The 27,321-nt window shown below is 45.2% G+C and overlaps 1 protein-coding gene across 5 annotated transcripts in view; it reads left to right on the top strand.

Annotated features, from left to right (window-relative positions):
* The first annotated feature begins 8,216 nt into the window (after positions 1-8,216).
* Positions 8,217-27,321, top strand: part of RFTN1 (raftlin, lipid raft linker 1) — a 203,673-nt gene continuing 184,568 nt past the window's right edge. Inside the window, exon 1 of one of the 5 annotated variants that reach the window (XM_055295520.2) lies at positions 8,217-8,517. Coding sequence is in view for 1 of the 5 variants with exons in the window: in XM_055295517.2 (XP_055151492.2) it covers positions 10,753-10,888 (136 nt within the window). In the remaining 4 variants the exon portion in view is untranslated. Of the gene's footprint in view, positions 8,518-8,839; positions 8,883-10,729; positions 10,889-27,321 lie in introns of those variants that run through there. The other 4 variants (XM_055295519.2, XM_063610761.1, XM_055295517.2 and 1 more) reach the window with 4 other exon arrangements.

The following is a 27,321-nucleotide window of genomic DNA, read 5'->3' as shown; positions in this document are numbered from 1 at the left end:
TTAGCCATCTTTTCAAGGAGTGATAACACTTGTAAAATATAGATAATTCCTTAATAATAGCATTAGCAAAGATGCTTGATACTAATTCCTGGAGAAGAAGGCAGATGTTTGAGCCTGGCCTATTGCCATCCAGCTGTTTCTCAGCCAAGGCTGGCTGCCAAAACCCGGATTTTAGGCCTGTTAAAAAGTCTCTCGTGCTCTTTACCCTGACTGCCAAGGCTGCCAGCCCAACTCTCGGTACTTGAGCCTGGAAACTCCAGGGCTGAGGGAAAAGGGCTCAGTGGTGATTGACAGAGAGCTCTATTCCAAAACTCCCATTTCAGCTGAGAGAAAGACCACTGACAATGGGAGGGAGGAAAGTGGGCTTGCAGCCACTGACATTTAAACCCTCTATATGCAACTCAGAAAGGGGTGGGGAGAGCAAAATGAGTCTTGAGGAGGGAAAGAGCAGGCTTTACTAGAAACATTGTTATTTCAATATATAAGCATCAGCTCCTGGTATGAATGGTATTAACTTCTTCGTCCATTCATTCAGTTCTTTGTTCATTTGTTCACTCATCATGTTATTTCATATTGATATTTCTCATTCTGGGAAATGGAGAAGTGACTAAATCAGAACCCTCATGTGGTTGGGGAAATAGAGGAATCAATGGCTACCATATAAGGCACTGCAGTTATATCTCAGTTAACACCACCTCTTGGAAGGAAGTCCCTTTATAGAAAGTTATATTTGGTGGGTAGGTGGGGTGGATGGGGGAGTAGTGGTGGGAAGCAGATATCTTGAGAAGCTGTTCTCACACCTTAGAACCTGAACTACGTGCTAACAGTTAAGGGGGAAATAACTCTAAGTAGTTTCCATCTATACAGCATGGCGGGGGTGGGAAGAGGTCCTTCTGCTTGTCTGCTAATCATAAGTGTCAACCTTCATTGTCTAATCTTGTCCCTCATCTCAAACACACACATTTATCTCACAGTAGAGATTCAGATGTCCTAGAAGAAAGCATACCTTATGTTTCTGTAACATTTCAGAGGCTGAAAGAGGCAGTAGAGGCTTATTCCCAGGCCATTTCAGAATGGGTCTCAGCTCCCCTGGAGTTATGCATGAGTTCTGCAGGGCTCACATCACACCAAGGCATGAGCACAATTGAGTGTGCCTGGTCTGCGTCATCAACATTCAGGACAGCATCCACAGGACATCTTTGCATCCTCAGGCTGCCTGTCGTCTGATACCGCTCTCTGCTGTGCTATCCCTGGGGTCTGTCACAAGGCTCTGTCTCTCAGCTGACTCCCTTGCTCCTCGCAGGACATGAGAGCATTGTGCTGCTTTAGCGCCTTCACTGACTACAGAAATCTTTGTGGGACTGTTTGCAGCCCTTTGTCACTTCTGTGCCTCCCCACCCCACCCCCCGCCCCTGCCCACCCAGTGCCCAGGATTGATTCTATCTCTTCCACTGTGTGTCAGGGGCCAGGGAACCGGAGACTCCCTCCGGCCCATCTGTTCAGTTGCTGTGGTCACTAGGAACTCTGCCTCCTGATTCCTCTGTTGGGAAGATTGTGGGTTTCTGCCCAAGTGTTGGCTTCCCTATGGGGCACTCTCTGAGGTCTGCCCTTAGGTGAAAGCAGCTGTAAAAAAAAATGCAAAATCCACCCCTTGATGTTTCCAAGTGTTGCCTCCCTCCTAGTACCTGCCTATTTGTAGTTGTCCACCACTGCCTTCAGAGTTGGGTTTTAGATTTTGTCCAGAGTTCATCTGTAGGACAGTTGGTTCGATATACTTTACTCTGCTATGCCAGAGTGGCATTTGCTGTCCTTCCTTTTGAATAAATGGTAGGGGCCGGATATTGGCTCATCTTGCCTCAGGGGTTTACAGTGTCCACCCCCTCCTGCTTCCCTTCATGCTCCTTTCTCCCTCCCTGCAGTCTGGGGATGTGTTATGCTCTCCAAGAGGTTGGGAAACATTTTTCTGGCACTTTAAGATTTTTTTCTTCTAAATTCTGAGTCCCTTGGACATTTGAAACTCAAACATCCAAGCATTTGAGACCTTAAAGACTTTTCTGCTGAAACAACCATGCCTTGAGATATGGATACCATATAGTTTAGCCGGTTCTCAAATTGAAGAAAAGGAGAGAGATAACAGAAAATAATAGGAAACATTGGGATTGTAAAGACCATCAATTAATATTTCAATAAAAATATTCCTCAAGATCAAGCATAACGCCTGTCTTGAGTGATTGCTGGCTTCTGGTTTAGCATGAGTGAGATAGAGTGCATCTGATATTTCAATCAACAGTTACAATTATGTAAGCCCACTTATTCATTTATTTATTTATGCATGTTTTATTCATTCAACAAACATTTAGAGAGTGCCTGTTATTTGTCAGACCCTGTTTTAGGTACTAATTATGGAATGAAAAGTTTTGCTTATTAAAGAGGTTTCAGGTATCAGCAAACATTAAGGAAGGAGACATAAGGTAGCCTGGAGTTAAATTCCTCCTACTCCTTGGAGCAAACTCAAAGTTATACTGATTCTCTTATTTTTAGGTGGCTTAGAAGAGTGAAGAAAGCACAAAATTTAGACTCATAAAGTTCAAGTGAAGTCCCGGTTTACCATTTATTAAAGATATCACCTTGGGCAAGTCTCTCAATTCCTCTAGGCTATAGTTTCATTTTCATGCAGTAAATAACTGCCAAGTGCTAGTAGTCTGAAAGCTTTTTGCGGTTGGGAAGAGTGTCTGTTTATTCCCTGCTGTATCCCCTATTCCTAGCACACAGTGAGGACACAGAATAGATCCTAAATAAATACTCCTTAAATGAATGAGTAAATAACAGCTCTTTATAGTTTTTTTGATAATGGGCTTCTCTAACTGGAAACCTTGGGAATTATTATGATTCCAGGTTAATGTGGGAAATGTTTCTCTAATTGAATCTTCTCCTTTGGCCTTCCAGCATCTAGGTATGCTCATAATGCCTTTAAGAACATTCAATGGATTCTAGTCAGGTGTATCAGTCAGTATAGGCTGGGTTATGCTGCAGAAACAGACAACTTGTAATTTCAATGGCTTAAAAACAAGTCATTTCTTGTTCATGTTATGTAAAGAGTACAGGTCAGATGGGGGCTCGGCTTCTCACAATCACTCAGGGATCTAGACAGACGAGCAGCCATCATATGGAAGGTTGCCAGTGGCCTTGCTAGAAGGAAGAGAAAGCCCTGAATGGTCTTGTCCTCACAGTTGATTAATTGTTAAGGAAGTGATGCATTTTGCTTCTGCTCACAATTCATTAGCCAGAACTAATTACAGCCCCTCCCAACTACAGGAGCCAGGAACAGCCGTTACTGTGGGGCCAGAAGGGGAGGACTAGGAATATTCGAGGAATAGCATTGATGATCACCACAGTGCTACCTTGTAAGGGGGATACTGAACTGGTCCCTTTGGGTTCTTCTACATACAGGTGTGATGGGAAGTAGGTGGGAGCATCTTTTCATACCATTAGATCTTCTCAGGGTCCAGGGCCCTGCTGTCCATCTCAAGAGCTTACCAGCACTCTAGGCTATTAAATGAGGGTTGAACTCATGGAATAGGAGTTAGCCTCTCTGGATGATCCACGGGTTGTGCTCTGGCTGCTGTTGATGGGAGTTCGTTGTCCAGCATCAATGGGAAGGATGAACAGCATGTTTCCTTCCTCTACTGAAGGTCTATAATGCTCTTCTTGCACAAATCCCAAGAGCTGAACAGCTGTCCACAGGGTTCCCAGATGCTATGGATGGATGATTTTCACTTGAGTGGAGGGTGGTGGGTTTCTGAATTCTGACTCTGGTCAGTCACTGTGTCCTACCAGTTGCTGCCATCAACATATTCCCTGTGCCTTTCCTTCCTTGCTTTTCTCCAGTCCTGAAGCTTTTATTGATTCTTTGAAGGTATGTGTGTACAGGATGGTTGGTGGGTAGCAAAAGGAAAGGAGATATGCTGCGGGACACTGGTTCTGCCTGATTTCCTGGTTTTCCATGTATTTTCATTTCAATGCCTGGACATTGACTTCCGAAACTCAAAAGCCAAGAATTTGACTTTTTTCTGGTGGAGTTACGATAACTCTCCTTTTGACAATGCTTCCGGCTGTCCAAATTGATGGGAAGAGAGTTGTACAGGAACAAGAAATACAAGTTGTACAGTGTAGCAAGAAATACAGTGAGGGTGGGGGAATGATGGTGGAAGGGAAATCAGATTAATTAATATATCAAAATGTTATCCTGCCATTCATTTAATGATGATTTATTTTTAAGATCTCCTTATTTTGACATCTGTGGAATGTATAGGCTCCTTATACACACACACACACACACACACACACACAATTTCCCCCCTTATCTCTGGTAATAAAGTTCTCAAATGCAAGTCAACAAATGTGTCCCATGAATGGAATAACCAGTGAAGGAGTGTGGATGTGGATGGCTTTTGGTAAATTCAGACAATTCCTCAGGCTGAGTGAGGGAAACAAAGCTGCAAATAGCAACGTGTTGCACACAGTATTCCTGAAATTCAGTCTCCAGTGGCTCTTTGCTCCGGAGAACAAATTTCATCTCAGCCACAGGAGGGCCCCTGCTCCCCTGAACTGCTTGACTCAGACTGGGAATTCAGAGGTAAAATGAGTGGATTCAGGAGCAGAATAACAATAAATGTGGGTGGTTGGTTTTTTTTTTTTTTTTGTATGGGAGTGAATGGAACATTTGGCTATCATCCAACATTGCCTCAAATTGGTGATGTCTGTGGGTGGCATTTTCAAAGTATTGTTTTGACTATACTTTGGACAAAAGTCCCTAGCCTTGGCTGATCAATGCATATGCAAAAAATGCCCTAACCAGCTCCCCGCCCCCACCCTAATTCACGTCTCCACTGTACTGGGGAGTCAAAAGCACGTTTTGGCACAAGTGTACTCTGCTTTAACGTGGCCAAGGGTGCCATGATCTTCCTAGGGGCACGCCTGTGCAGGCTGTGCCTGTCACCGTGAACAAAGGGCAGGGTGCTCCTCCAAAACCACTGGCTTGGGGCACAGAGCTCAGGCCTCTGCCACCATGGCTCCTTACAGGCACGATTGTCACCTGATGCAGGGCCAGCTTCCTATAACCGTTTAGTACAGAGCAGCTGGCCAAACTGTGAGCTCACTGTGACTGCAAACCCACTTAAAATATTAACTGTGATGATAAAGATGAATAATTATTGCACCTCCAGGTCATAGATAAGTCTAGTTCTGTCTCCCACCAGCCCTGAAACTCTGCTGTTCAGCTGGCGAGTATAAGGTCTGGGTTTCGTGGTCCTGTAAATAAACAATTAGGACAATAGCTCTTCAGGTTCCAAAGCTTTTGTTTGATCCATTTCTGCTATGAGTTGTGATTACTCTCTGCAGAGAGGGGGAATTGAATTAATTTGGGCTAATTTAGGAACAGGGTGGACCTAAGTGAAGTGAAATTGTGGGGATGGGGTCTGGTGGGAAGAAGGTGAGCAGAAGAGGTTAGCTGGGATTCTCCTTCCCTCCAAGCCTCAGCGTAGTTAGGATGCAGTGAAATTGCTCCGGCTGCTGGTACCCATGGCCTCAATCATCTCCAGAGTGGGGTGGTGCTGCTGAGGCCAAGAAAGAATTACTCCAGCGGGGGGCTCCTTTAACTGAGCTTTTACAAGAATTGTGCAGTCTGGCCACGGCAGCTTCTTACACTTGCCTAGGCTGGCTTAACTCTTCTTTCCACAGGGGGTGTGAGGAGATCCAGCTTCCCCATTAGCTTGGGACCTGCATCTTATTGACTGTGAACACTCGGGACCCCAGTTCTGGGGCCATCTGTGGCCTGTCATGCAGTAATAGCTTGGTTTTTCCCGTGTTCAGCTCCTCCCCGAGTACTTAGTGTTAAATCACAGGGGGAGGAAGTGTGAGCAGAGGAAAAACAGCACTATTACATGACCCCCGATGAGACCGCTGTGATAGAATTAAAAGCTGCCGCCCTAGGACATTCTAACAGATGACATTGCGAGGTTGCCAAGGTAACCCACTAGGATACAGTCCCAGCATCTTTGGGGTTGGGGCTGGGTAGGCAAGGTCAGTTAGAGGTGAGACCCAGCTGCCCAGGGTCTCTCCCATGGCTGGCCAGTCCACAGCAGTCAAGTGGAAAATCCAGGCAGCTCTCTACAGAACACAGGTGAATGCAACATTCGGCTCCTCATTAAATATTCCAGGTGAAAGAGAATTGGAACACTCTGGATAATTGCTGAATGCAGGTTAAGAAGAGCCTTAAAAGATCTGGATGCTATTGGCTCTTCCACTCATTCCACACATATTTACTGAACACCTGCTATGTGCCAGTAGGAAGCATAAGAATATCAAGAAGATCGGGAGTTCTAGAAAACCCTCAAAAATGCAGATCCAAGCAGGGAAAAAAGTCATTTAAGACGTTTGCCCATGATTCTTAGTACTCGGGAAAATATTGAGTGGAAGAAAATGGAAACAATCAGAATAGCATATTAACCTCAAGGACTGGTGTCTTAAAAAAAACAGCACAAAAAACACAACGGTGTGCAAAAGTTTTATAGAATGAAAATGATTTGCTTAAAAGAAATCAAGCACACTGCAACTAGGTTATGCTGCATTCCCCCACCCCCACCCTCCTTTTTCCTTTATCTTCTTTTGAATGCCTACTGGTTAACACCTATCAATTTTATTTTCTTTCTGTGGCCTAGGGACCAGCAAAGGATCAGAAAGATTTTGGATGGACCCTGACTTGCAGCAATTCAAGGCCTCAGGCAGATAGATAGCATGAAGACCCCTCCCTTTGGCTTCATAAATGGGTGTACACAACCTCTGGTGATGCCCCCTGAACAAATGTCCCCACGCACCTACTGTCTGAACCTGGACTTACGTGGTCACCTGGTCTTATTTTCTTTCATGTGGCAAGCTCAAGTGTAGGGGGGAAATGGGGGACATTGGGGATAGTGGTGATGAATGTGACACCCGGAAAAGGTGGGGTGGAAAGGGAAAGGAGAAAAAAAATAAAAACAAAACAGTGGTGGGGGAGGGGAAGCAAAACAGAACTAGAAAGGCTATGGAAAGAGAAAATAAGGAAGAAAATCTCTGAGAAGCTGTGGTAACAGAAAGTCCCTGAAAACAAAACAGTGCTTCCCTACTTGCCGGAGAAGTGTTATTAGTACCAGAAGGACCTCATCGAAACGCTGCTGGGCCCCTAAACCAGCCCTCCACCCTGTGAGCTCCAGTGCTTAACTTTGCCTACACAGGGCCTTCTTTGCTCAATTAGAAAATGGAGATAATTAGATTATCTCACCCTTCTTGTTCTAGCCCCCTTATAATAATGATAATAGCGAAGTTATAGAGTGGTTCCTAAACACTTTACATATAATAACCCATGAAGAAGTGCCATGTGACAAATAGGCCCAGAGCAGTTAAGTCACTTACCCAAAGTCACACAGCCAGTAAGTACTAAAGCTGGGAATCCAACCCTGATCATTTGACTTTAAAGTTCCCCCTCTTAACCCCTACACTGTAATTCTGCTTGGTTTAGTTTTAGGAAGAAAATATTTTCTAATGGCTCCTTGCCTCACATCTTCACTTTACTAATGCAGCCTGGTTTACTGGTGCTTCACTCTTTATATAATTTTCTCCTTGGGTGCCTCAAGTTGCCACGCAAGATGATTCTCCAGATCTTCCCAAACCTCTGGACATCTTAAGTATGTAGACCAAGGGATGGCAAGGGAGACAGTGGCATTACCCTTCCCTGAAGCACTAACTCGCAAGAGATAATTTCAGCAGCACCTGAGATGTTTAGGGGTGCTCCCACCTGTGGAATGGGGTCGAGAAATGGTTCTCTCTCAAGTCGGCCCCAACCCCACCCTCAGCCATCAGCACCTTGATGGCAGTCGCCCTTTCAGCATCCTGGCTCAAATCTTGAGGGATCCTTGTCTCCCAGGCGCTCTCCCGACAGCACACAACCTTGATTAGGAGGGGCTGGGAGGGAGGATCGATGAGCCCCTCACCCCTGGGTTCTTAAGCTGCCAGGGTCGCTTGCAGCTCGGCCGCGTGGAGGTGACCGGGCGGAACTCCGAGGGGGCGCTTTGAGAGCTGGGCGGGCCCACGGCTCCAGCGGCTGCTGTCAGGGGCCGCGAGGCTTTCCCTGAAGATGCAGCGCAGCATATTTTGCACATGAGTTCAGAGGAAGAGGAAGTGTAGCCGGCGGACGCGCGGCGGCGGCAGCGGGGGCGCGTCGGGGCTGGAGCCGGAGCGCGCCGGGCGCTGGGCGCAGCGAGCGAGAGCGCGGCGGCCGCGGGCTCCGGGGAGGGACAGACGCACCGATAGTCGGAGGGACAGACACACGACCACGCGGCGGCGCCGCCCCCGCCTCCACCCACCGGCCCCCAAGTCCTCCCCGCGCCGCCTCCTCTGTATGGCACAAACTTTCCTCCCGGGACGGAACACGCTGTCTCAGGGAACCCGCGCCCGCGCCTTCTGCTCCGCCGGTCCCATACGGTAGGTGGGGGCGCGACAGGGCTTGGGATGTCGACCGGCACAGGCCTCTCCGTTTGGCCCCGTGGACCGGGTCCCTGGCGGGTAGTGGGAACCCCGCGTGGCGCCTCCCTGCAGGTTGCTCTGTGCCGGGGCTCCGGAGCTGCCAGAGCAGCACCCCCTGACCCGCGTCGGATGGGGACCCGGGCTGATCCTTGGGACGCCTGGATCTTGGGCCAACTTTTTTTTGCGGGGAACGGGTGTAGGGGAGTCATTCCTGGAGCGATGTAGGGAGAGGCACTTCGGAGCAGCCTGTTGGGGGTCGTAGGCTCTGCAGGCTCAGAAGCGCCTAGGAAGGACGCGGAGGTGGGGGAGCTTGGAGGCTACAGGTGGGTCCAGGACACACTGCCGCTGGGGTCCTCGGAAAAGAACAGGAGGGAGCTGGTCGCGGAGTCCAGGTTTCAGGGGTGCGCGCGGCCTGGGTGGGGCAGGGTGGAGGCGGTGCCTGACTGCCCCTCTGCGTGTGCCCTGGGAGGTGGGTTTGCTCTGGGGACAGAGGTGCTGGACCTGTAGGAGCAGACATGCCGCGCGCTCCGAGGAAGCGCCGGAACCACTAGAAGCACAGGGACGCGGGTGCCGAGAGTCCCCGGCACTGAAAACGGGGATCTCCTCTTCTGTAAGGGATTTTCTTCCCTTGTCTTAACCCACTTCTCTAGACTCAAGGGACGCCAGGATGGATATGGGTCTGGGCGAGGAGGAGGTGGTTGTGTATTTCGGGAAGCCCCGTTGTCAGGCATGCGCACCCCAGTCCTAGGCCAGGGCTGGTGCCCTTCACCTCCGGTGTCGCTGCCTTTGGCAGCAAGAACCGCGTGGAGGCCAAGGTTGTAGAACCAGGCGCACTCCCTGCTGTCTCTCTGTGCCTCTGTGCTTGCCCTCAGCTGCCCTGTGTGGTTGTGGGTGATCCCTAGGGACGCTGGGTGGTGTCAGTGAGTTTCTTTGGGGGCTTAAAACAAACAAACAAGAAGTACTTTTTTAAAAAAAAGTCTGGCTCAATCTCCGTCAGTGGCCACCCCAGTTTCCAGCAACTCATGTGCTGGAACTCTTGTAGTCGGTACAGTTGTTTCAGGAGCTGAGTGCTCAATTTGACTAGGCATCTTCCAACCCCTGGCATCGTGTGTCATCTCAGGATAAGTAAGGCCTTGCCAGGAAGGAAGCCGGGTGTAATGTGAGCGACCTCTGGGCCTGTGGGTAGGGCCACCCTGCTCCCCCCCGCCCTCTGCTGCCGGGATTCCTAATTTGTACCTCTGAACAGCTGAATCCCAACGAAGTTCAAGTGAACCCAGATGTCACCAAACCCCAGAGAGGGGTTACGAAGCAAGCTGTTTGGGACTCTTTGGTGCGTGTGTCCTAACCTCAGTGAAATCACTCTAACCTCAGACTGAGCTCTGCATCCTCTTTTGCCTTCAGTGGGGTTTCTGGCCCGCCTGAGTAATTCAAAGCCCCAGAGCTGGCACGTCATCCTCTGGCTGCATTTGTGTATCAAGTCACTGGGTTGGTTTTTCTTTGTTTGCTTTTTGGCTGTATGGACATGGGGCAAATGGAAGTGGAGTGTTGTGCAGTTAGCTAGTAGATTTGGTACAGGAATTGAAAGATAATAAATTGGGAATACAAGTCCGTGAGTTCTTTTTCTCCCTCTTGAGCAGGAATTTTTGGCTTACATTCAAATAATTGCTTTGTCTGTAGGGAAACAAGCAGAAAATCTTTGGCATGAGTGATGTGAGTTCCTGTAAAGCTACTTATGTTCTTCCAGTCTTCTCTTTTCAGCAGAATTGAAACTATGTGGTCCCATGGCTTGGTGGAGCATGGGTGCTTTGCCAAATTTCTAACTTGGTGGACTAAGGAGAGGACACTGTGACTCTATCCCCATCCCATTTTTTAAGATATAAAAAGTTGCAAGAACAGTGACCCCCTAAATATACATGCCTAGAGTCTAATTCACATTTTGCCATCTTTGCTTGACTACACACCTCCCCCATCCACCCAGCCATCCCTGTATCCATCCATAAGCCCAGCTGATGGTTTTATGCATTTTAAAGTAAACTACAGATGTTGGTACAGGTCATTCCTAAACATTTTAGTACACATTTTATTATTTAGACTTCAATATGTGCTTATGGTTTCCTTAAGATAAAATTTATTTACATATAGTGAAATGTGCAAATCTGGAGAGTACCATTTGCATAATGTTTTGACAGATGCATGCACCTGTGTAACCCTAGTCCTTATCAAGACAGAGAATATTACTGTCACCCCAGCAAGTGCCTTCATCCTCGTTCTCAGTCATTCTCTGCCCTCACCCTCTCAGTGGCAACCACTGCCCTGTATCTCATCATAGGTGAGTTTGGCTTGTTCTTGAACTTCATGTAAATGGAATTCTACAATATTGTGTAAAGCTCACCATATTTTTGAGATTCATCCATGTCGTATCGTGATTTGGCCTTTTTTTATTGCTGACTTATGTTCCGGAGTATGTCTGCTCCACAGTTTGTATATTCTGTTAATGGATACATGGATTATTCTAGTTTCTTTCTTCTAGTTTCTTTCTTTCTTTCTTTGGTTATTGTGAACAAAGCTGCCGTGAACATTTGTGTACAAGTCTCCGTAGGGACATGTGTTCTCATTTCTCATGGGTAAACACCTAGTAGTAAATTGCTGGGTCAAAAAGGAGATACAGGGAAACCTGATAAGAAACTGCCAGACCTTTTCCCAACATGGTTATACCATTTTACAGTCTCACCAGCAAAGAATACAAATATGAGATTCCAGATACTACAGCCCTGTCTTTCCTATCCTAAAGTCAAGAGCATGGTTTGACTAGTGTTCTTCTGGGGCCAGAGGGAATCTGAGGCAGTGGGGAACATGTTTTTATAGGTGGAGGGGCCATAGGAAGTCCCTGACTCTTCCTGAAAATGGGTTTAAACTTAAATCATTGCAGACGATCAGATGAATATTTTATTTTTAGAGATTTTCAGAGAAGGGAATTCCATAGGGGAATGTACCCTTGGTTGTGAAAGAAGATTGATTGAGTGCTTTCTATAAAAAGAAAAATAACCCCAAGCCCCACAGAATTTTACTAAGCTTCTGCCTAGAAACTCACGGGGGATTTCTGGTCTATTGGTATGGTTGATATTAACTTGGCGGAGAGTCACCTTGGATTTCACCGGCCTGGACAGCCGGCTATTGAAAGGGGTTGTGTTTGTTTCGAGGGGTAGGTCAGATTTGGCTTAGTGAAGACTCAGAGAATGACTCTCTTGTGAAAGTGATTTGGCTTCTCAGTGAGAAACATGGCCTGTCAACACCCCTCTTATTGTCCTGACTGGGAAAATGGGCCTGTGCCCCTCGGGTCCCCTAATAACTTAGTCCCTCTCTGTGGTGCCAACAGCCAAAGCTTGCCTTGGCTGGTCTAGGAAACGGGAAGTGAACTTTTCTGTCTGAGTGGGACCCCAGGATGAATGTTTTGCATCTCATCAAAGTGTCCCAGGGCTGATCAAGCTTTGCAGGAGTCAGATGGCAGACGGCTCAGTCTTGAGACATTGCACTGTGGTTGGGGACTGTTCCCTCCTCCTTAAAAGCCTAGCGCAGTGCCTGCCAGAGGGTAGGGGCACAGTAAACATCGGCTGAGTGATTTCGTGACTTGTGATACCCATCTGGGTGATTGCCTCTCTGGAGGTTGACGGTGGGTGTCAAGATGTCAGGGCCCCAGGATGTATTTTACTAGAGGGCACTTTACTATGGCTTGGAAAACACATTCAAAGGGTTTGGGCCTGGGAAAATTTTGTTCAGTGTAAACTTTCATTGTATTAACACTGTTCTCTTTATTACTGATTTTAATATTGTTGATAAAATACTAATAATTATAGCTGCCACTTGCTGAGTGCTTACCCTTTGCCAGGCACTGTTGTATATTTTGCACGCATTATCTGAATTTAATCCTCATGAGAGGCGAGTACTTATATTATCTTCACTTCAGCCCTGAGGAAACTGAAGCTTGCGAGGTTAACTTTCCCTAAGTTCACGTTTTCATTTTTCTAAGACTTTAAGGGAAGAGACTGTGACATTCTGGTTTTTTGAAGGCAAAATCTGTCTACAATCACAGATTTCCAAATACACAAAGCCATATTATTATAGAAATGTAAATTAGATAATCAGAACAGCGTTACAGGAAATGATACACTGCAATCATTTTCTTTAGTTTTTTTTGTTGTTGTTTGTTTTCGTTTTGTCTTAAGCTTACTGAGTTTGGCACAGCCAGGGGCTTATACTAATTTTGATGATAATTTAAAATATTATTGGTTGATTAGGATTACAATTTTATTGAAGGAACAGAAACATTGCCAGCTGAACTGTTCAATACAGTAGCCACTAGTTACATGTGACTATTTACATTTAAATGTAATTAATTAAAATAAAAGAAAATTTAAAATTCACTTCTTCAGTCTCACTCACCACATTTCAAGTGGCCCAGAGCCACATGTGGTTAGTGGCTACTGAATTGGATAGCACAGATAGTATTTTCATCATTGCTGAAAGTTCTGTTTGATAGTGCTGCTCTGTGGTGAGTGTTTCTTTTTTACCCTTCGGTTTAAGAATTGGTAACACACTTGGCTAGGGCTTATGCTATTTTTCACTGACAAAGGGATAAATTTAGCCAGATGTTGCTTTTATGTTTACCTTTTAAAGGGGGGTGTGTATGTGTGTGCATGGGTGCGTGTGATCTTTCCTCCCATTCACATTCAGTTTTTGACATACATTTGAATCTCCCTTTTCTCCTGAGCCCCAAAGGGGCTTTCATTATTAGCATTGCATGTTTTATCAAGACACTTTCTCATAAAAAATTGGTACAGCAGGCAAGCGATAGCCACTGCTTGAACCCGGCTAATTCCTTGTTCTCCAAATAAGAATTCAGTTCAGCTTTTAAATATGCAATTGTGTGACTTACTCCCTACCTGGGCTGAATTCAGGAGGAAAAATCACTCTCAGTGGGTCAGATCCAAAGAGCTGGAAAATCAGGTCACATTTTGCACTGATGGCTACCTGCCAGGACTGAGATGGAGGAGACACCATTTGGGGTACTTGAAAGCTTCGTTTGGAGTTTTCCTGGATTTGACCTGCCTCCGGGGTGCAGGGAGTGATGGAGGAGGCTGGCAGCTTTGATGTCCCAGTTACATGGGACAGTGGGGGGCTGATACTGTGGCTGTCACCTCTGCTGTGGTGTACAGTACTTCAGAACCAGCCTCACAGAAGAGAGGAAGCCACTCCGCAGGTGTCTGCAAGCAGCGAGTCCAGCCAGAAGTGGGAAATCAACATAAGCTATGCTTGGCTCCGTTGTTTGATGCCAACAAACTCTTATGCTACTTTAAGATCCCGTATTGGAGGTTTCCACACTTCTTCAACCAGGAAGCCAGATGCACCTCACTGACAACTTTCTCTGGCATTTACACCTGAAATGTCTCATCGTGTTGTTCCATAGGAACACCTCCTTGAGGGTTAGAATTTATTCTTTACGGGGGCCTATCAGCATTCATTTGTGTGCATGTGTGTGTGTATGTATGTGTGTGTGTGTGTGTATGTGTATGTATGTGCGTTTGTGTGTGTTTGTGTGTATGTGCATGTATGTGTGTATGTGTGTGTGTGTGTATGTGTGTGTTTGTGTGTATGTGTTTGTATGTGTGTGTATGTGTGTTTGTGTGTACATATGTGTATGTATGTGTGTGTATGTATGTGTTTGTGTGCATGTGTGTGTGTGTGTGTGTGTGTGTGTGTGTGTGTGTGTTTTGAAACTCCCTACTTTGCCTTTTACCCTTTGTCCTGAGGAATCCTTCCAGTTTTATGGAATAGAGCTAAAGTTCCTCAGATTTCGGGGAACCGTTGTAATAAATTTTACTCAGAAAGTTGGGTAAGAAGAGATTTGGTTAATCATAGACTCTGGTTAATGGAACCTGATCATATCATGTATTAGCAAATTTTGGAAATATAAAGCACAAGAAATCAGGTTGTTTATTTAAACACTTCTTTAATTTAGAGAGGTCTTTTGGGATTTTCTAGTGTCTTATGATACCTTATAAGTGCCCTTTTCAGTGTGGTATAATCATAACTATAGGCCAGAGTAGGTCAAAAGGTGTCTTCATAATGGGCAACAAGTAATCCCAGTAGAGTACTAAAATGGTTAATATTTATACTGCTCTTTCTATGTGTCTGAGCTCTTGTGAGCCTTGTTAAATAGTAACTCACCCTACCTTATTTAGTCCTCACCCTAGAAGTAGATATTGCAGTTGTCCCCATTTTACAGATGAGAAAACTGAGGTTAAATGGCTTCCTTGAGGTCACACAGGTAGGAAATAAGGGCAGCAGGGTTTGAACCTAGGCAGTCTGGTTCCAGAGCCTGTATGACCAACCCCTGTGCTGTACTGTTAAGAAAGTGAATTTGAGAGCCACAGATGGAATATTGCAAATGCCCTTTACCATCCTGTACCAGATAAGTGTCTTTCCTATTCCTGAAAGATGCTGCTAAGTAGGTATTTATTGTGCATCTGTTATGGGCAGAGCATTGGAATAGCTGCTGTTGGGGATGAAGAAGACCTGCTTGCTGCCTTCCAGAAATTTACTGTCATGTAGGGAGATGAGGCGTTACCAAGAGCTGTGGAGCTCTCCTCTGAACTCGGAATGGTACATCCAGCGGCCCACTGCATACCTCTGCTTGGATGGAGTTAACATGGCTAACTCCTGGCTTCTTCTACCCATCTCAGAAGATGACCACTCCAGCCTTGCAGGTGCTGGTGACCAACCCTAGAGGTGTCTTGGATGCCCTCTTTTGCTCGTTGCCTTTTTCCAAATCATCAGTCAATCCTGTTTTCTACCTTCAAAACATATACAGAATTTGACCACTGCTCACACCTCTACTTACTGTCATCTGGGTTCCCCGCTGTCATGGTCAGTCATGGCCAGAGTAATTGATGTCTTCCCTCAGCTCGAAACCTTCCAAAGGCTTCCAACTCAGTCAGGGTAAAGCTGAAGTGCTCATGGCCCGGCCAGGCCTACGCTCTGTTTCCCCAGCCATGTCTGACTTCACCCTGAGGTCCGGTCAGCCTCCCAGGGGCCCCACACCCCAGCTTGTTTGCACCTGCCACTGCCTTGCCTAGCCCACCCTCCGCCTTATCCCATGACTCGCTCTGTGGCCTTCCTCATGATTTTGCTTAAACGTCACCTTCTGGGTTTGCCCTTTCCCAATCCCCATATTTAAAACATTGTACCTCCTCCTGTGATTGCTACCCCTCCCCCCGCACTGTTTTTTTTTCTAGTTGGCATACTTTAAAAATGAGATTTCATGTATTATTATTTGTTTGTCTATTGCCTGTTTCTCGGCTTCTGAAGGTAAGGTCCACGAGGGCAGTCTTGTTCCTTTATTGTGTGAATCCCTTTTGTTTTATTTTGGTATCACTAGCATTTAGAACAAGGCCTTGCATATAGTAAGTGCTCATTACTTATTTATCGGATGAGTCAGTGGCCTAGAGTGGCAATCCTGTTAGAGCTCAGCCTTGAAGGAGTGTGATGGTTAATTTTATGTCAGTTTTTCCTAGGCTATGGTGCCTAGTTTTTGGCCAAACACCAGTCTGGGTGTTGCTGTGAGTTATTTTTTAGGCATGATGAACTTTGAAATCAGAAGACTCGGAGTAAAGCAGATCACCCTCCATCATGTGGGTGGGCCTCATCCATTGAGTTGAAAGCCTTAAGAAAAAACACTGAGATCCACAAGAAGGAATTCTGACTCCAGACCACCTTTGGATTCAAGATCGCAACATCAACTATTCTGTGGGTTTCAAGCCTTGTGGCCTGCCCTGAAGATTTTCAACTTGTCACCCCCCGCAATTTCATGAGCCAATTCCTTATAATAAGTACCTCTATTTGTCTCTCTCTAGCTGGGAACACACACACACACACACACACACACACACACATCTGACTGGTTTTGTTTCTCTGGAGAACCCTGACTAATAGAGAAGATGAGAGGTACGGGAAACGAATGTCAGGTGGAGGTCCACTGGAGGAAAAGGGTGGTGCCTGGAGAGTTCTGAGGGTGTAGGAAAGATTGCAGTAGCTTAGCCTGACTTCACTCTAGGGTCAACTGTGAAAGGAAACAATGGGAGGTAGGACTGGAAAGGAGGGAGGATGGAGTGAGATTGAGGCTGAGGACTCCAAGCTGCACAGCAGATGTGATTATGCTCGTTGAGCCACTTGTGTGGTGTAAAATGGTTAATGTGGGAAAAGCTGGAGATAGGAATTAGACAGATGAGGGGGAGCCAGATTCCAGGAAAGCGTTGGTTGCTGTTGTGATGGCAGATTGGTTTGGAGAATAAAGTGGAGGAATGGATAGCATCCACCAGCTCTGGATGGGCCAATGTCAGCGTGAGGATGGTGGTGGGGGCAGGCTGATACTGGGGTTTTGGGCCTGGATGTTAGGAGGGCAGTGGTACTACCCAGGGACGAGAAATGCAGGAGAAAGAGCGGGCTTGTTGGGCAAGGTGCTGTATTCTGTGGGGCATATTCTTCCAGAAGTGCTGAGAAAGTCTCAGGTGAAGAGAGAAAGTTCCAGGTGGAGATGTTGAAACAGTTCTTGGAGATGTCTGCCTGGAGCTGGAGAGAAGACAGACAGGCTGGGAAGGGAACTGGGGAGCTCTTGCCTGGAGCAGGTCAAGTTAGGGCAAGAGAGGGAGTGTGAGTGCTAAGGGAGAGACAATAGCATGTAAGTAACTTTTTTGAGCATACATAATACTATGTATTGGTGGTTCCCAAATTTTGTGCTAAGATACCGAAAGGCACTGCAGCAAATGCACAGGGTGGCCAAGGGATATTCACATCTTTGAGGGAAATGCAGCAATACTTAACATCTGTCAGATACCACGCTAACCACTAGCTTGAGGCACTTCACAATATCAACATCTGACAGTACCACATTACTCTTGATGATGTCATATCTTTACAAGCTACATTTTGAGTAGTTGCTAAGAAAATCAGCATGGAACTGGAAATGAGGGTGGTGGTGTTCAGTGTGGTTCCAAGTTTTGAGAAGTTGCGCAGTGTCCAACAGATGCACACATCCCATTAGTCAGTAATTGTGGTTAGTTAAGAATGAAAGAAAAAATATTTCTTCTTTCAGTTTATGTGTGCTATTTTTTTGAAAGGCTACTGTTGTTAGGCTGTGAATAAGTGTTAAGTTGTTTGGACCTAACTACTTAATAAAAGGAATTATTGGGTATTTTTTTTGGGGGGGGTTTAGGGCATGCCATTAAAAAATGCACAGAGAAACTAAGGGCACTGTGAACTGAGAAATCCTCAGAATCTCTGCCATATGTTGTTCAGGGTGTTATATATAGATTGTAAAAAAGTACACGCAGGGATAGAAAGATAGGGAGAAAGGGAATGGCATGAGGACTGTGTCCAAGATGTCTATTTATCCAAAAATAAAATATCTGGAGCAAATAAGGTAAAAATGTAAGCACTTGTTAAATCCAGGTGGTGGATCCATAGACATCTCATTTTCTGTACTTTTCCATATGTTTGAAGTGGTTTATAATTAAAATAATTTTGGAAAAGTGAGGCAAGAGGATGGAGGAGGACAGAAATGTAGGAGGTGCCTGTGCTTGCCTGGGAGGATGGCAGAGGAGACTGGGAAGGGGTGTCTGAGGTAGGAAGAGATTCAAGAGATTGAGGGATGCTAAGCAGATCCATATGGCTGAGCTCTGAACTGCGGTTCTCAGTCCTGGATGTGAGGCTGTAGGAGAGATCCTGGGCCCTGCTGAGTCCTGGCTATTAGGAGATTAGAGAGGGCTAGGAGTGGGAAAAGGCTGGGTTTGCTCCTAGAGCACTGATGCTCAACCCTGGCTGCATGTTAGCATCACTTGGGGGTTTTAAAAATAATGGTGCTCTGGCCCCACCCCTAAATGCCTGAGCATCAGGGCTGTTAACAGCTCTCCAGATGGTTTCAAAGTGCAGTCAAGATTAAGAGCCACTGCCACAGCCCAGGGTTTCTCAAACTGTACTGTGAGTCAAACTTTAAGGAATCACTTATTGCTCAAATACAGATTCTGATTCAGCAGGTCTGGGATGGGGCTTGGGATCCTGCATTTTTAACAAGATCCCGCATGCTGCTGCTGGTCTGAGGTCCACATGTTGAGTAGCAGGTTCTGAGTGGGAGCTATTTTTAGCGAAGGGTGGCTGGAGAGCAGCAGAGCAGGGATGGACTCAGGTTCAGACCCCTCCTGAGATGGACTGAGATGGTGGTAGGTTGTGGGGGTTGGAGGAGTTGGGGTAAGCAAGTGTTTTCTTCTTATAATGCAAACACCACTCCTGTTAGGTATCTTTTATTGTGTAACAAATTACGCCAAAACTTGGCCGCTGAAGAGTCAGCTCTCAACCACTCCACAATGCCACTTCTCATATAGGAGCAAGACTGTTAACATGAACTGCCTGGATTAATTATCTATTGATGGGTGGTAAATTGCCCTAAAACCTGGAGGCTTAAAACAACAAACATGTTATCTTGCATGGTTTCTCTCAGTCGGGAATCCAGAAGTGACTTAACTGAGTGCTTCTGACTTAGGGTCTCTCATGAGGTTGCAGTGAGGATGTCGGCTGGGCTGAAGGCTGTAGGATCTACTTCCACATGAGTGTCGAGTTAGTGCTGACTGTTGGCAGGAGGCCTCGTTGCCCTGCAGTGGAACTTCATCCTGCTGATAGAGTGTCCTCACAACATGACAGCTGGCTGCCCCCAGAACGAGAGATCTAGGACAGCGAGGTAGAACCCACAATGATTCCTATAACCTAGCCTGGGAAATCACACTCATTTCCACCATATCCTTCTGGTTACACAGGTCAGCCCTATTCATTGTGGGAGGGGACCACACAAGGGTGTGAATACCAGGAGGATCATTGAGGACCGTCCTGGAGGCTGGCTGTGATATCCTTATTGCTTTCTTTTCTTTTCTTTTTTTTTTTCTTTTTTTGAGACAAGGTCTCACTCCGTTGCCCAGGCTGGGCAGTAGCGTGCAGCGGCACAATCATGCAGTGGTGAGATCATGGCTCACTGCAGCCTCAACCTCCTAGGCTCAAGCAACGTTCCCTCGTCAGCCTCCCGAGTAGCTGGGACCTGCCATGTCCGGCTAATTTCTTTTTAAAATTTTTTTGTAGAGACAAAGTCTTGCCATGTTGCGCAGGCTAGTCTTGAACTCCTGGGCTCAAGTGATTCACCTGCCTCGGCCTCCCAAAGTGCCCCTTATTGTTTTCAGCCATGAAAATAATGCATGCTCAACAAAGAAAACTTGAAAATGTAGCCCATAGTGTCATGACTCAGAAAAAAGTTCTGCTAACAGGTGGTTTATGAACTGCCAGTTTTTCAAAAGTATGGATTTTATAAACAAATACACAGGCACTTTTAAAAAGTGGTACCATATAAACCATTAATACGATTTGATATAGATTGTTCTTTACACCTGGCATTGGATCAGGAACACTTTCAATGGGTACATTTTAGTTATCCTAGGGTTTCTTAGACTCTGTTGCAGGACAGCAAAAAATCTGACACCATCTGAATCTCTACTGAATTAAGTTTAATTTATATTTCTGGATCTAGAGAGATGTCGTTATCATGTAAAGACTTCTTAATTTGGATGATCAGTTCTTACTTTGGATGACTGAATGAAGTAATAAACATGCTTGCGTCTTCAAATACAGAATTTGAGTGTAGAAATAAAAAATGGGGTTGCCAGCTGATCCAGCATCATTGCATATAATTGCCCCATCTCTGGTTGCTTGTCACGAGCTGTTGGCATTTGTTAAAATTAGCTTTACAGGCTGCCTTAGATTAGCAGCAAGTGTGGCAAATGAGGGCTTACTCTTAATGAAACTAATTTGTATTTGAAAATATAACTACATTTATTGCCCCCATTATTTAAATGTGTGCATGCTAGTCGATAGTAAAAATGAACTTTTAAACTAAGCCTTTTCTACATTGTAGCTGAAAAATGGTCTTTTAAGAAGGTGATCCTTTTGAAGTGGTTTTCCAGTCTTTTTATGGGCATCGTGGGAAGCATTTCAGAAACAAATTAGGATACTTTTAAAATAATAGTTTAAACATTTCAACATTTAAAATGACGCAGGACATTGTGCCCCACTGCTGGTCAGCTTCTTCTGGAGCCAAGTATTTGGCGCTGTGCTGTGTCTGTGTGTGTGTGTGTGTGTGTGTGTTTTGTTACAGACAAGTCTTGCTCTGTCACTCAGGCTGCAGTGCGGTGGTATGATCAGAGTTCACTGCAGCCTCACAGTCCTGGGTTCAAAAGACTCTCTCACCTCAGCCTCCCAAGTAGCTGGGATGACAGGTGCACACCACCACACCCATCTCTGTGTTTTATATAACAGCGATTTGTTCTGAATGCTCCCGCATTTTGTCCAGAATTCCATAACAGTCAGCCACACTGCACCATGAGTATCTCGTCATTGTTTCTGTGATCTCCCTGAGGGCAGGGCCTGGCCTTCCCAGTTTTAGTGTTTCCTAACCAAGTGCCTGACTCAAAGCAGACTTCAATAAATGTGTGTTGAATGAATGGATGGATGAATGAATCTGGAACATAAGTTCCCTCCCTCATGGAACTGATAGCTCCTGTAAGAAGCTGATCCACCGTGTACCAAAGAGACATCCCACTTAAGGTTTGATTCAGCCAAAATTTTTTCCAGAAGATCATCATTCAAGGGATCTTTGTTTCCAGATCATTTGCAATGTCTGTCATCCTCTTCTTGCAGTTCGGGTCTCGGAACCTTCTTCTGATTACTTTATTTTCCTCTTTAGAAAGCATCTAGTTCCTAATTACCCTTACCAATTTCTGCTAGGGAACTGTATATATACTTTGATTATTTCCCCACTGTTTCACCATAGAAATGGGGAAAGACCTCCTCCATTTCCTCTACCTTTGAAGACTTCTTGGAAAGTTTTTCTTGGTACCTTGATGCTCGGGAGACCCATATACATAGTTTCAGGGATGTCTGCTGAGAAAACAAAATATAAAAAGAGAAACAAATGTCTGGACAACTGTCAATCAAAGCTCATCCAACAATGAACTCACAAATAAAATAGGTAATCTGATTGACATTAAGTATCAATGTGAGGTGAGCATAGGAATTTGGAAGGGTGGAGCTGTGGGAGCAGGATGGAGCATAGATGAAGTACTGGGGGAGTCTCACTAGACACAGGTGACTTTTAGCATGTGTTTTTTACAAAAACAAGCAACAACCAGAGAAAAAGTCAGTGAATAGCACCGCTGGGCATGATTCCACCTAGTGAGCTGATGCCCCAGTTGAGCAGGGGCTAGCTGATCTTTGAGAGGTCTCACTTTCCATACACCTCTCGTGGCGGCAGTATCTGGACATCCTGCGTGTGTAAAGAGAGGCATTTTTTCATTAACAGGACTCCTGCACTTATCGTGTAACCCAACAACCCTACTCTTAGGTATTTACCCTAGAGAAGTGAAAACTTATGTCCATATAAAAACCTCTATGCAAATGTTTATAGCCACTTTATTCATAATCAGCCAGTGCCAGAAACAACCCAAATGCCCTTCAAAGGGTGAATGGCTGAAACAGGGACCCTAAAAGCAGGCCAACTTCAGCAGTTGCCAAGGTGGCGGCAGGCCATGGTCATTTTGAGCAGACTTGGTGTATAAGTTGCTTATGGTATAAGTGAACCACTCCACAACTTAGAAGCTTAAAACAACAACAGTAGCTTATTTTGCTCAGGAATCTGCAGCTTTGGCAGGGCTAGGCGAAACAGCTTGTCTTTGCTTAACATGGCATCAGCAGCTTGACTGAGGCAGAAGCTCTACTTCCAGCATGGCTTGCTGGCAAGATGGCCAGCAAGTTGGTCCTGGCTGTCGGTTCCTCTCCACATGGGCCCCTCTTTGGGGCTACTTGAGCTTCCTCATGGCATGGTGGCTGGATTCCAAGAGCAGGCACCCCAAGAGTCAGGGAGTGAATGCTCTCAAGTTTCTTAAAGCTGGGTCCAGAAACTGGAACTGTGTTATTCTGTCATATTCTATTGGTCAAGCCATCGTGGAGCCCAGATTCAGGGTAATTGACATAGACCTCACCTCTCAATAGGCTCAATAGGAGGAATGTCAGTGGATTTTGGAGCCACATTGAAAAACCATCCTGCTTACCATTTACCTTCCACCTTACTAGAGACTTTGACCCATGTGAGAGATGTCGCTCTACTGAGCCACTCCCTGAATGTCTGTGTGAGGGAATGTGCAGCACACCCGTGTCTTCTGTCTGCATCTGGCAGTACTATTCCTTAGACCCTTTCCTCTGCCTTCCCTCCCACTGCCCTCAAAAGCAACATACCCATCTTTTGCCTCCATCCTCTTGCAGGATTCTAATGTGAGCATGGTTTGGGAATGTCACATGGTAGATAATATAGTCTACGAAACTCTACAATAGTGTGCAAGTCACTGTTACAGCTTATTTTTCCTACTTTTTATAAGCTAGATTTTTCTGACTTGTTTTGAGCATAGTATAGACATTTTTGAAATGATGTAAAAGTCTTTCCTATTTTGACAGGGGTGGGAGTTGGTGGAAGAATCCAGGGCGAAATAAAAGGAATGCAGGTGTGGCAGCAGGGAGCAGGCTAACTGCCTCTACACAAAAGAGCAGGAGGAACTGATTCACACTAAGGTTTTGATGGCCAGCAACTACTTCCTGTGTCTCCCTTTCCAAAGAGGGCTGTGCTTTAGAAACAGTTGCTTAGCCAGGGTTGCACGCACTCCAGAGAAATCAGTCTCTAAAATTTGAGATTCAAGGATTCAATGATATTACAGTTTTGCTGCTGGCTGGTATTTATTAAAAGAAAAGCTTGATACAAATTAAATTCAACAGAGTTTGAATGAGCAAAGAAAACTTCGTAAATCGGGCAGCCTCAGAACCAAAACAGGTTCAGTGACCTGCCTGAAACACATCCTGGCAGTGTTTTGTGTACAGAAAAGAGAAGTGAGGTACAGAGACAGCTGGCTTGGTTACAAGCTGCCTATGATTGACTGCATTCTGCTGCTGTGATTGGCTGAGACTCAGCTATTTGTTACAGAAGTATACATCCTAAGTTATGCTTTCATATAGTTTACCTACTAAACTAAGTTGCAGTCGTTGTGTAATGACTCAAGTATGGAGGCATCCTCAAGACAAATTTGGTTTAATGTAACATACTCTTTATCTTTTCTGTGTCTGATCACATGGATGATTTGCCCAGAGCCCCTTTATGTCCTGTGATATCCAGCACAATGCCCTTTGGGATGAGCTGGGGCAGAAGCCTCAAGGTTGGGAGTCTGACTGAAACTTTAAACTCTGGTGAATCACAAGAGTTTTCTAATGCTTCTTGGTACTCTCCTGATCCCCACCCCAACCCTTTCCAAACCTTTCTTCTCATCCTGGTAACCCTCTCCTTTCTGCTATCAGGGAACCTGTCCTTTATCAAAGAAACTAAATATAGATTAAAAATTATAGACAAAATAAAATCAAACTAAAGTGGTAGTGGCTACCAGGAGCTTAGTTTCTTGTCCTTCCCATGGAGATATTTGTCATTTCAAAGCAGATACTTAGGAAAGGTAATTCTGATTTCAAAGGAATGAACCTCTACTATGAGAATTTACATAATAAGGTAGCAAAAGTGGGAGGGTTTTTGAGGAACAGCCTCCTTCTTGGAGGTCTTCAAACACCCTGCCTTCCAGAGCAAGGCAGGTCTGCCTGAGTATGCAGCAGGGTGGGCATGAGTGCCTTCCCTTGCTTGCCAGCCTATCCGCTCCTCACTCAGCCTTGGTCCCATCAAAGTCTCCAGCAGGGCCCAGTAGGGAGAACCTGCCACCACCCTTTAGAAGCTGCCACCAGCCTGATAGAGAAAAGAGTCCTTTCTCCTTCTCAGAACTCTGTAACGTATACACAGTGGCTTTATTGGATAAGCTAGCATCAGATGAACATGCCTACTGTAAATATTGCTTCAGTTTTTATTCAGAAGAATTGAGACCCAGTACATAGATGATTTTGTGTTTTGCCTTTATTCCATCCTCACGTTATTGTTGGAGATGTATCTGTGCATTTGTAAGGTCACAGATTTGTTTATTATTTTTGGACGTTTTAGTATAAGTATGGGAAAGCACACAAATCAGTACAGAGACTGCTCAGTGGCCCAGCAGATCATCACAAACTGACACCCAGATCAAGAAACAGCAAAGCTGGTACCCTAGAAGCCCCCTCATCCTCTATGCAGTCACTGTTCTCCCAAGGGTAACTGGCACCCCAGCTTCTAACACTGGAGGTGAGTGTTGCCTGTTTTGGAACTCTGTATAACAGGAGTAAGAAAGAATGTACTTTCTGTGCCTGGCTGCCCCCACCCCCACTCCTTTATGATTTTTGAGATTCATTAATGTAGTGTGTAATCCTAGTTTCCATGTTTTCGTTGCTTTATAATATTTTATTGTGTGAATATACCATAATGTATTTAATATTCTATATTATTATTCTATAATATTATTTAATATTTAATAGAATATTTAATATTCTATAATATTATTCTCCTGGAATAATCTATTCTCCTGGAAGGTGTTTGGGCAGTTTCCAGGATGGGGCTGGTATGAGTAATGCTACTGTTAGCATTGTCATACGTGTCTTTCGATGTCTTTCGTATACACATTTCTGTTGGTATATACCCAGGAGAGGAATTTCTGGGTCACAGGATACGCATGCATTCAGCTTTCCAACATATTGTCAGTTTTCCAAGGTGGTTGTACTAATTCACACTCTCACCATCAGTGTAGGGGAATTTCATTTGCTTCCTATCCTTGCCAACACTTGGTATTATCAGTTTTTAAAATGTCGAGCTATTCTGGTAGATGCCTGTTAAATCTCACTGTGGTCTTCCCTTCATTTCCCTGATGAGTCATGAAGCTGAGCTTCTTCTCATATGTTCTTTGGCCATTTGCATATCCTCATGGGTGTTTGTTGGGGCATTTCACCTGTTTGCTGTTGGGTAGTGTATCTTTTCCTTATCAATTTGTTAGGCGCTCTTTGATTCGTGGTGGATGTGAGTCCTTTGTTGCATAAATGCATTAGTGTGCAGGAGCCAACACACACTGGCTTTTGAGAGCTGATTTTAGCATCTCTTCCCGACTCTGCCTTCTGTGGCATCATGTTTGGCAGCTTGAAATCTGCCATGGTGGGTGTGTTTACACCACAGAAATAGGCAAACTACAAATCGGGGCTTCCTCTCTTTGTTGGAGAGCTGGTTTACCAGTGCACCACTTGACAAATGTATTGCAAATAGCTTATTTCAGTCTCTGGATTGCCTTTTCACTCTTTAATGTGCGTTTTGAGGAACAGAATTTTTAAATCTTAACATAGCCCACATTATCAAAATTTTCTTTTGTAGTTAGAGCTTTTTGTGTCCTCTTTAAGAAATCTTTGCCTCCACCTCCATATTTGTTTACATGGCTAGCTAATCATAATCAATTTTGCTTAACTTCCCCCCTACTGAAGCAGCACTGCCACATACAGTTTTAAAGATTGTTCCCAAGGGGGGATGCAGGGGCTTAGATCCAGACCTTGCTGTGCTCAGTAAGACATGGCTGGGACAGGGCTGCATTCCTCAGAGGAGGGGGCACCTTTTTCGAATTCTCACAAAGGCACCATATGGGCTAGTGGTGGGATCTCTGACACCCTAAACCCCACGCTGCCTCTCTGGCCTGCCAAACCGCACTGCCTGCCCTTTCCCTTCAGATGGGGCAGCTTCCTGCCTCCATACCTTTGCTCTTGCTGTGCCTCCATCTCTACGTCATCAAATTTGGGGTCTGTCCAGCAAAGCCCATCTCAAATACCCAGTCCAGGCCCCTGCCATTTTCCCAGCTTGTGTTATAGCTTGCATGTCCTCCCTCCTGTAGTAGCCTAACCTCCTTGAGGGCAAAGACCACATTGTTTGAATCGCTAATAATGCTTTGCCCATAGTAGGCATGAGTAAATCTGCATGAATGAGTGACTTGGCGAGCCTTTGGGCTCTTTGCAGAGAGTAACAGTGCACATCTCGATGGGCTATTTGTTCCCAACACTTAGAAGCTTCCTTGTCCATTTCTTTTCTGCTTTGTCCCAGTGGATGCCAGCCGGCTTGCTTTTCAGCAGTTAAATATGCAGCCCTTTACATATCAGCTGTTTCATCTGCAGAACTACAGAGTATTTTACAAGTAATCAGTTCATGCAGATTGCACATAAATCATGTCTGCTCTGGCGCTTTGGATACTAATGTTCCCTTATTTAGGCATAAGTAAGCCTTCCTGTTCTCATCCATTCTTTCAGACTTTTTTTAATTACTGAAAAGTAGAGCCTAGTTGTCGCTACACCACCTCCTTCCACTCCACCCACCACATGCCCTCGTTGCTTTTTTGAGGTTCAGTTTGTTTTTCTGGAGCTTGCCAAATTGCCTTAGGAAGCTGGGTACCTTGTAAATGAATTAAGCAAAAGGAAATTCTTATCTCTAAAAGGAAGCGGTCACTGTGTTTCTGTGTGTGATATTCTTGGCTGGTTAATATTTTTGCGAAATATGTTCTGATGGCAGCAGTGGTACCCCACAGAGGAGGGAAGCATCGGTTATGCTTAGTACACAGAAGCAAAATCTCTTCTGCTGAAGTTGGGGGAGTGGATGAAAAGCTATTTCATGAAAGTCATTCTGCCCAAATAAACAGAGAGCCTTCA

The sequence above is a fragment of the Symphalangus syndactylus genome, chromosome 10, assembly GCF_028878055.3.
Source record: "Symphalangus syndactylus isolate Jambi chromosome 10, NHGRI_mSymSyn1-v2.1_pri, whole genome shotgun sequence".
Classification (NCBI taxonomy): domain Eukaryota; kingdom Metazoa; phylum Chordata; class Mammalia; order Primates; family Hylobatidae; genus Symphalangus; species Symphalangus syndactylus.
Note: the sequence above shows the minus strand (reverse complement) of the source record. Positions and strands in the feature narration are given on the sequence as shown.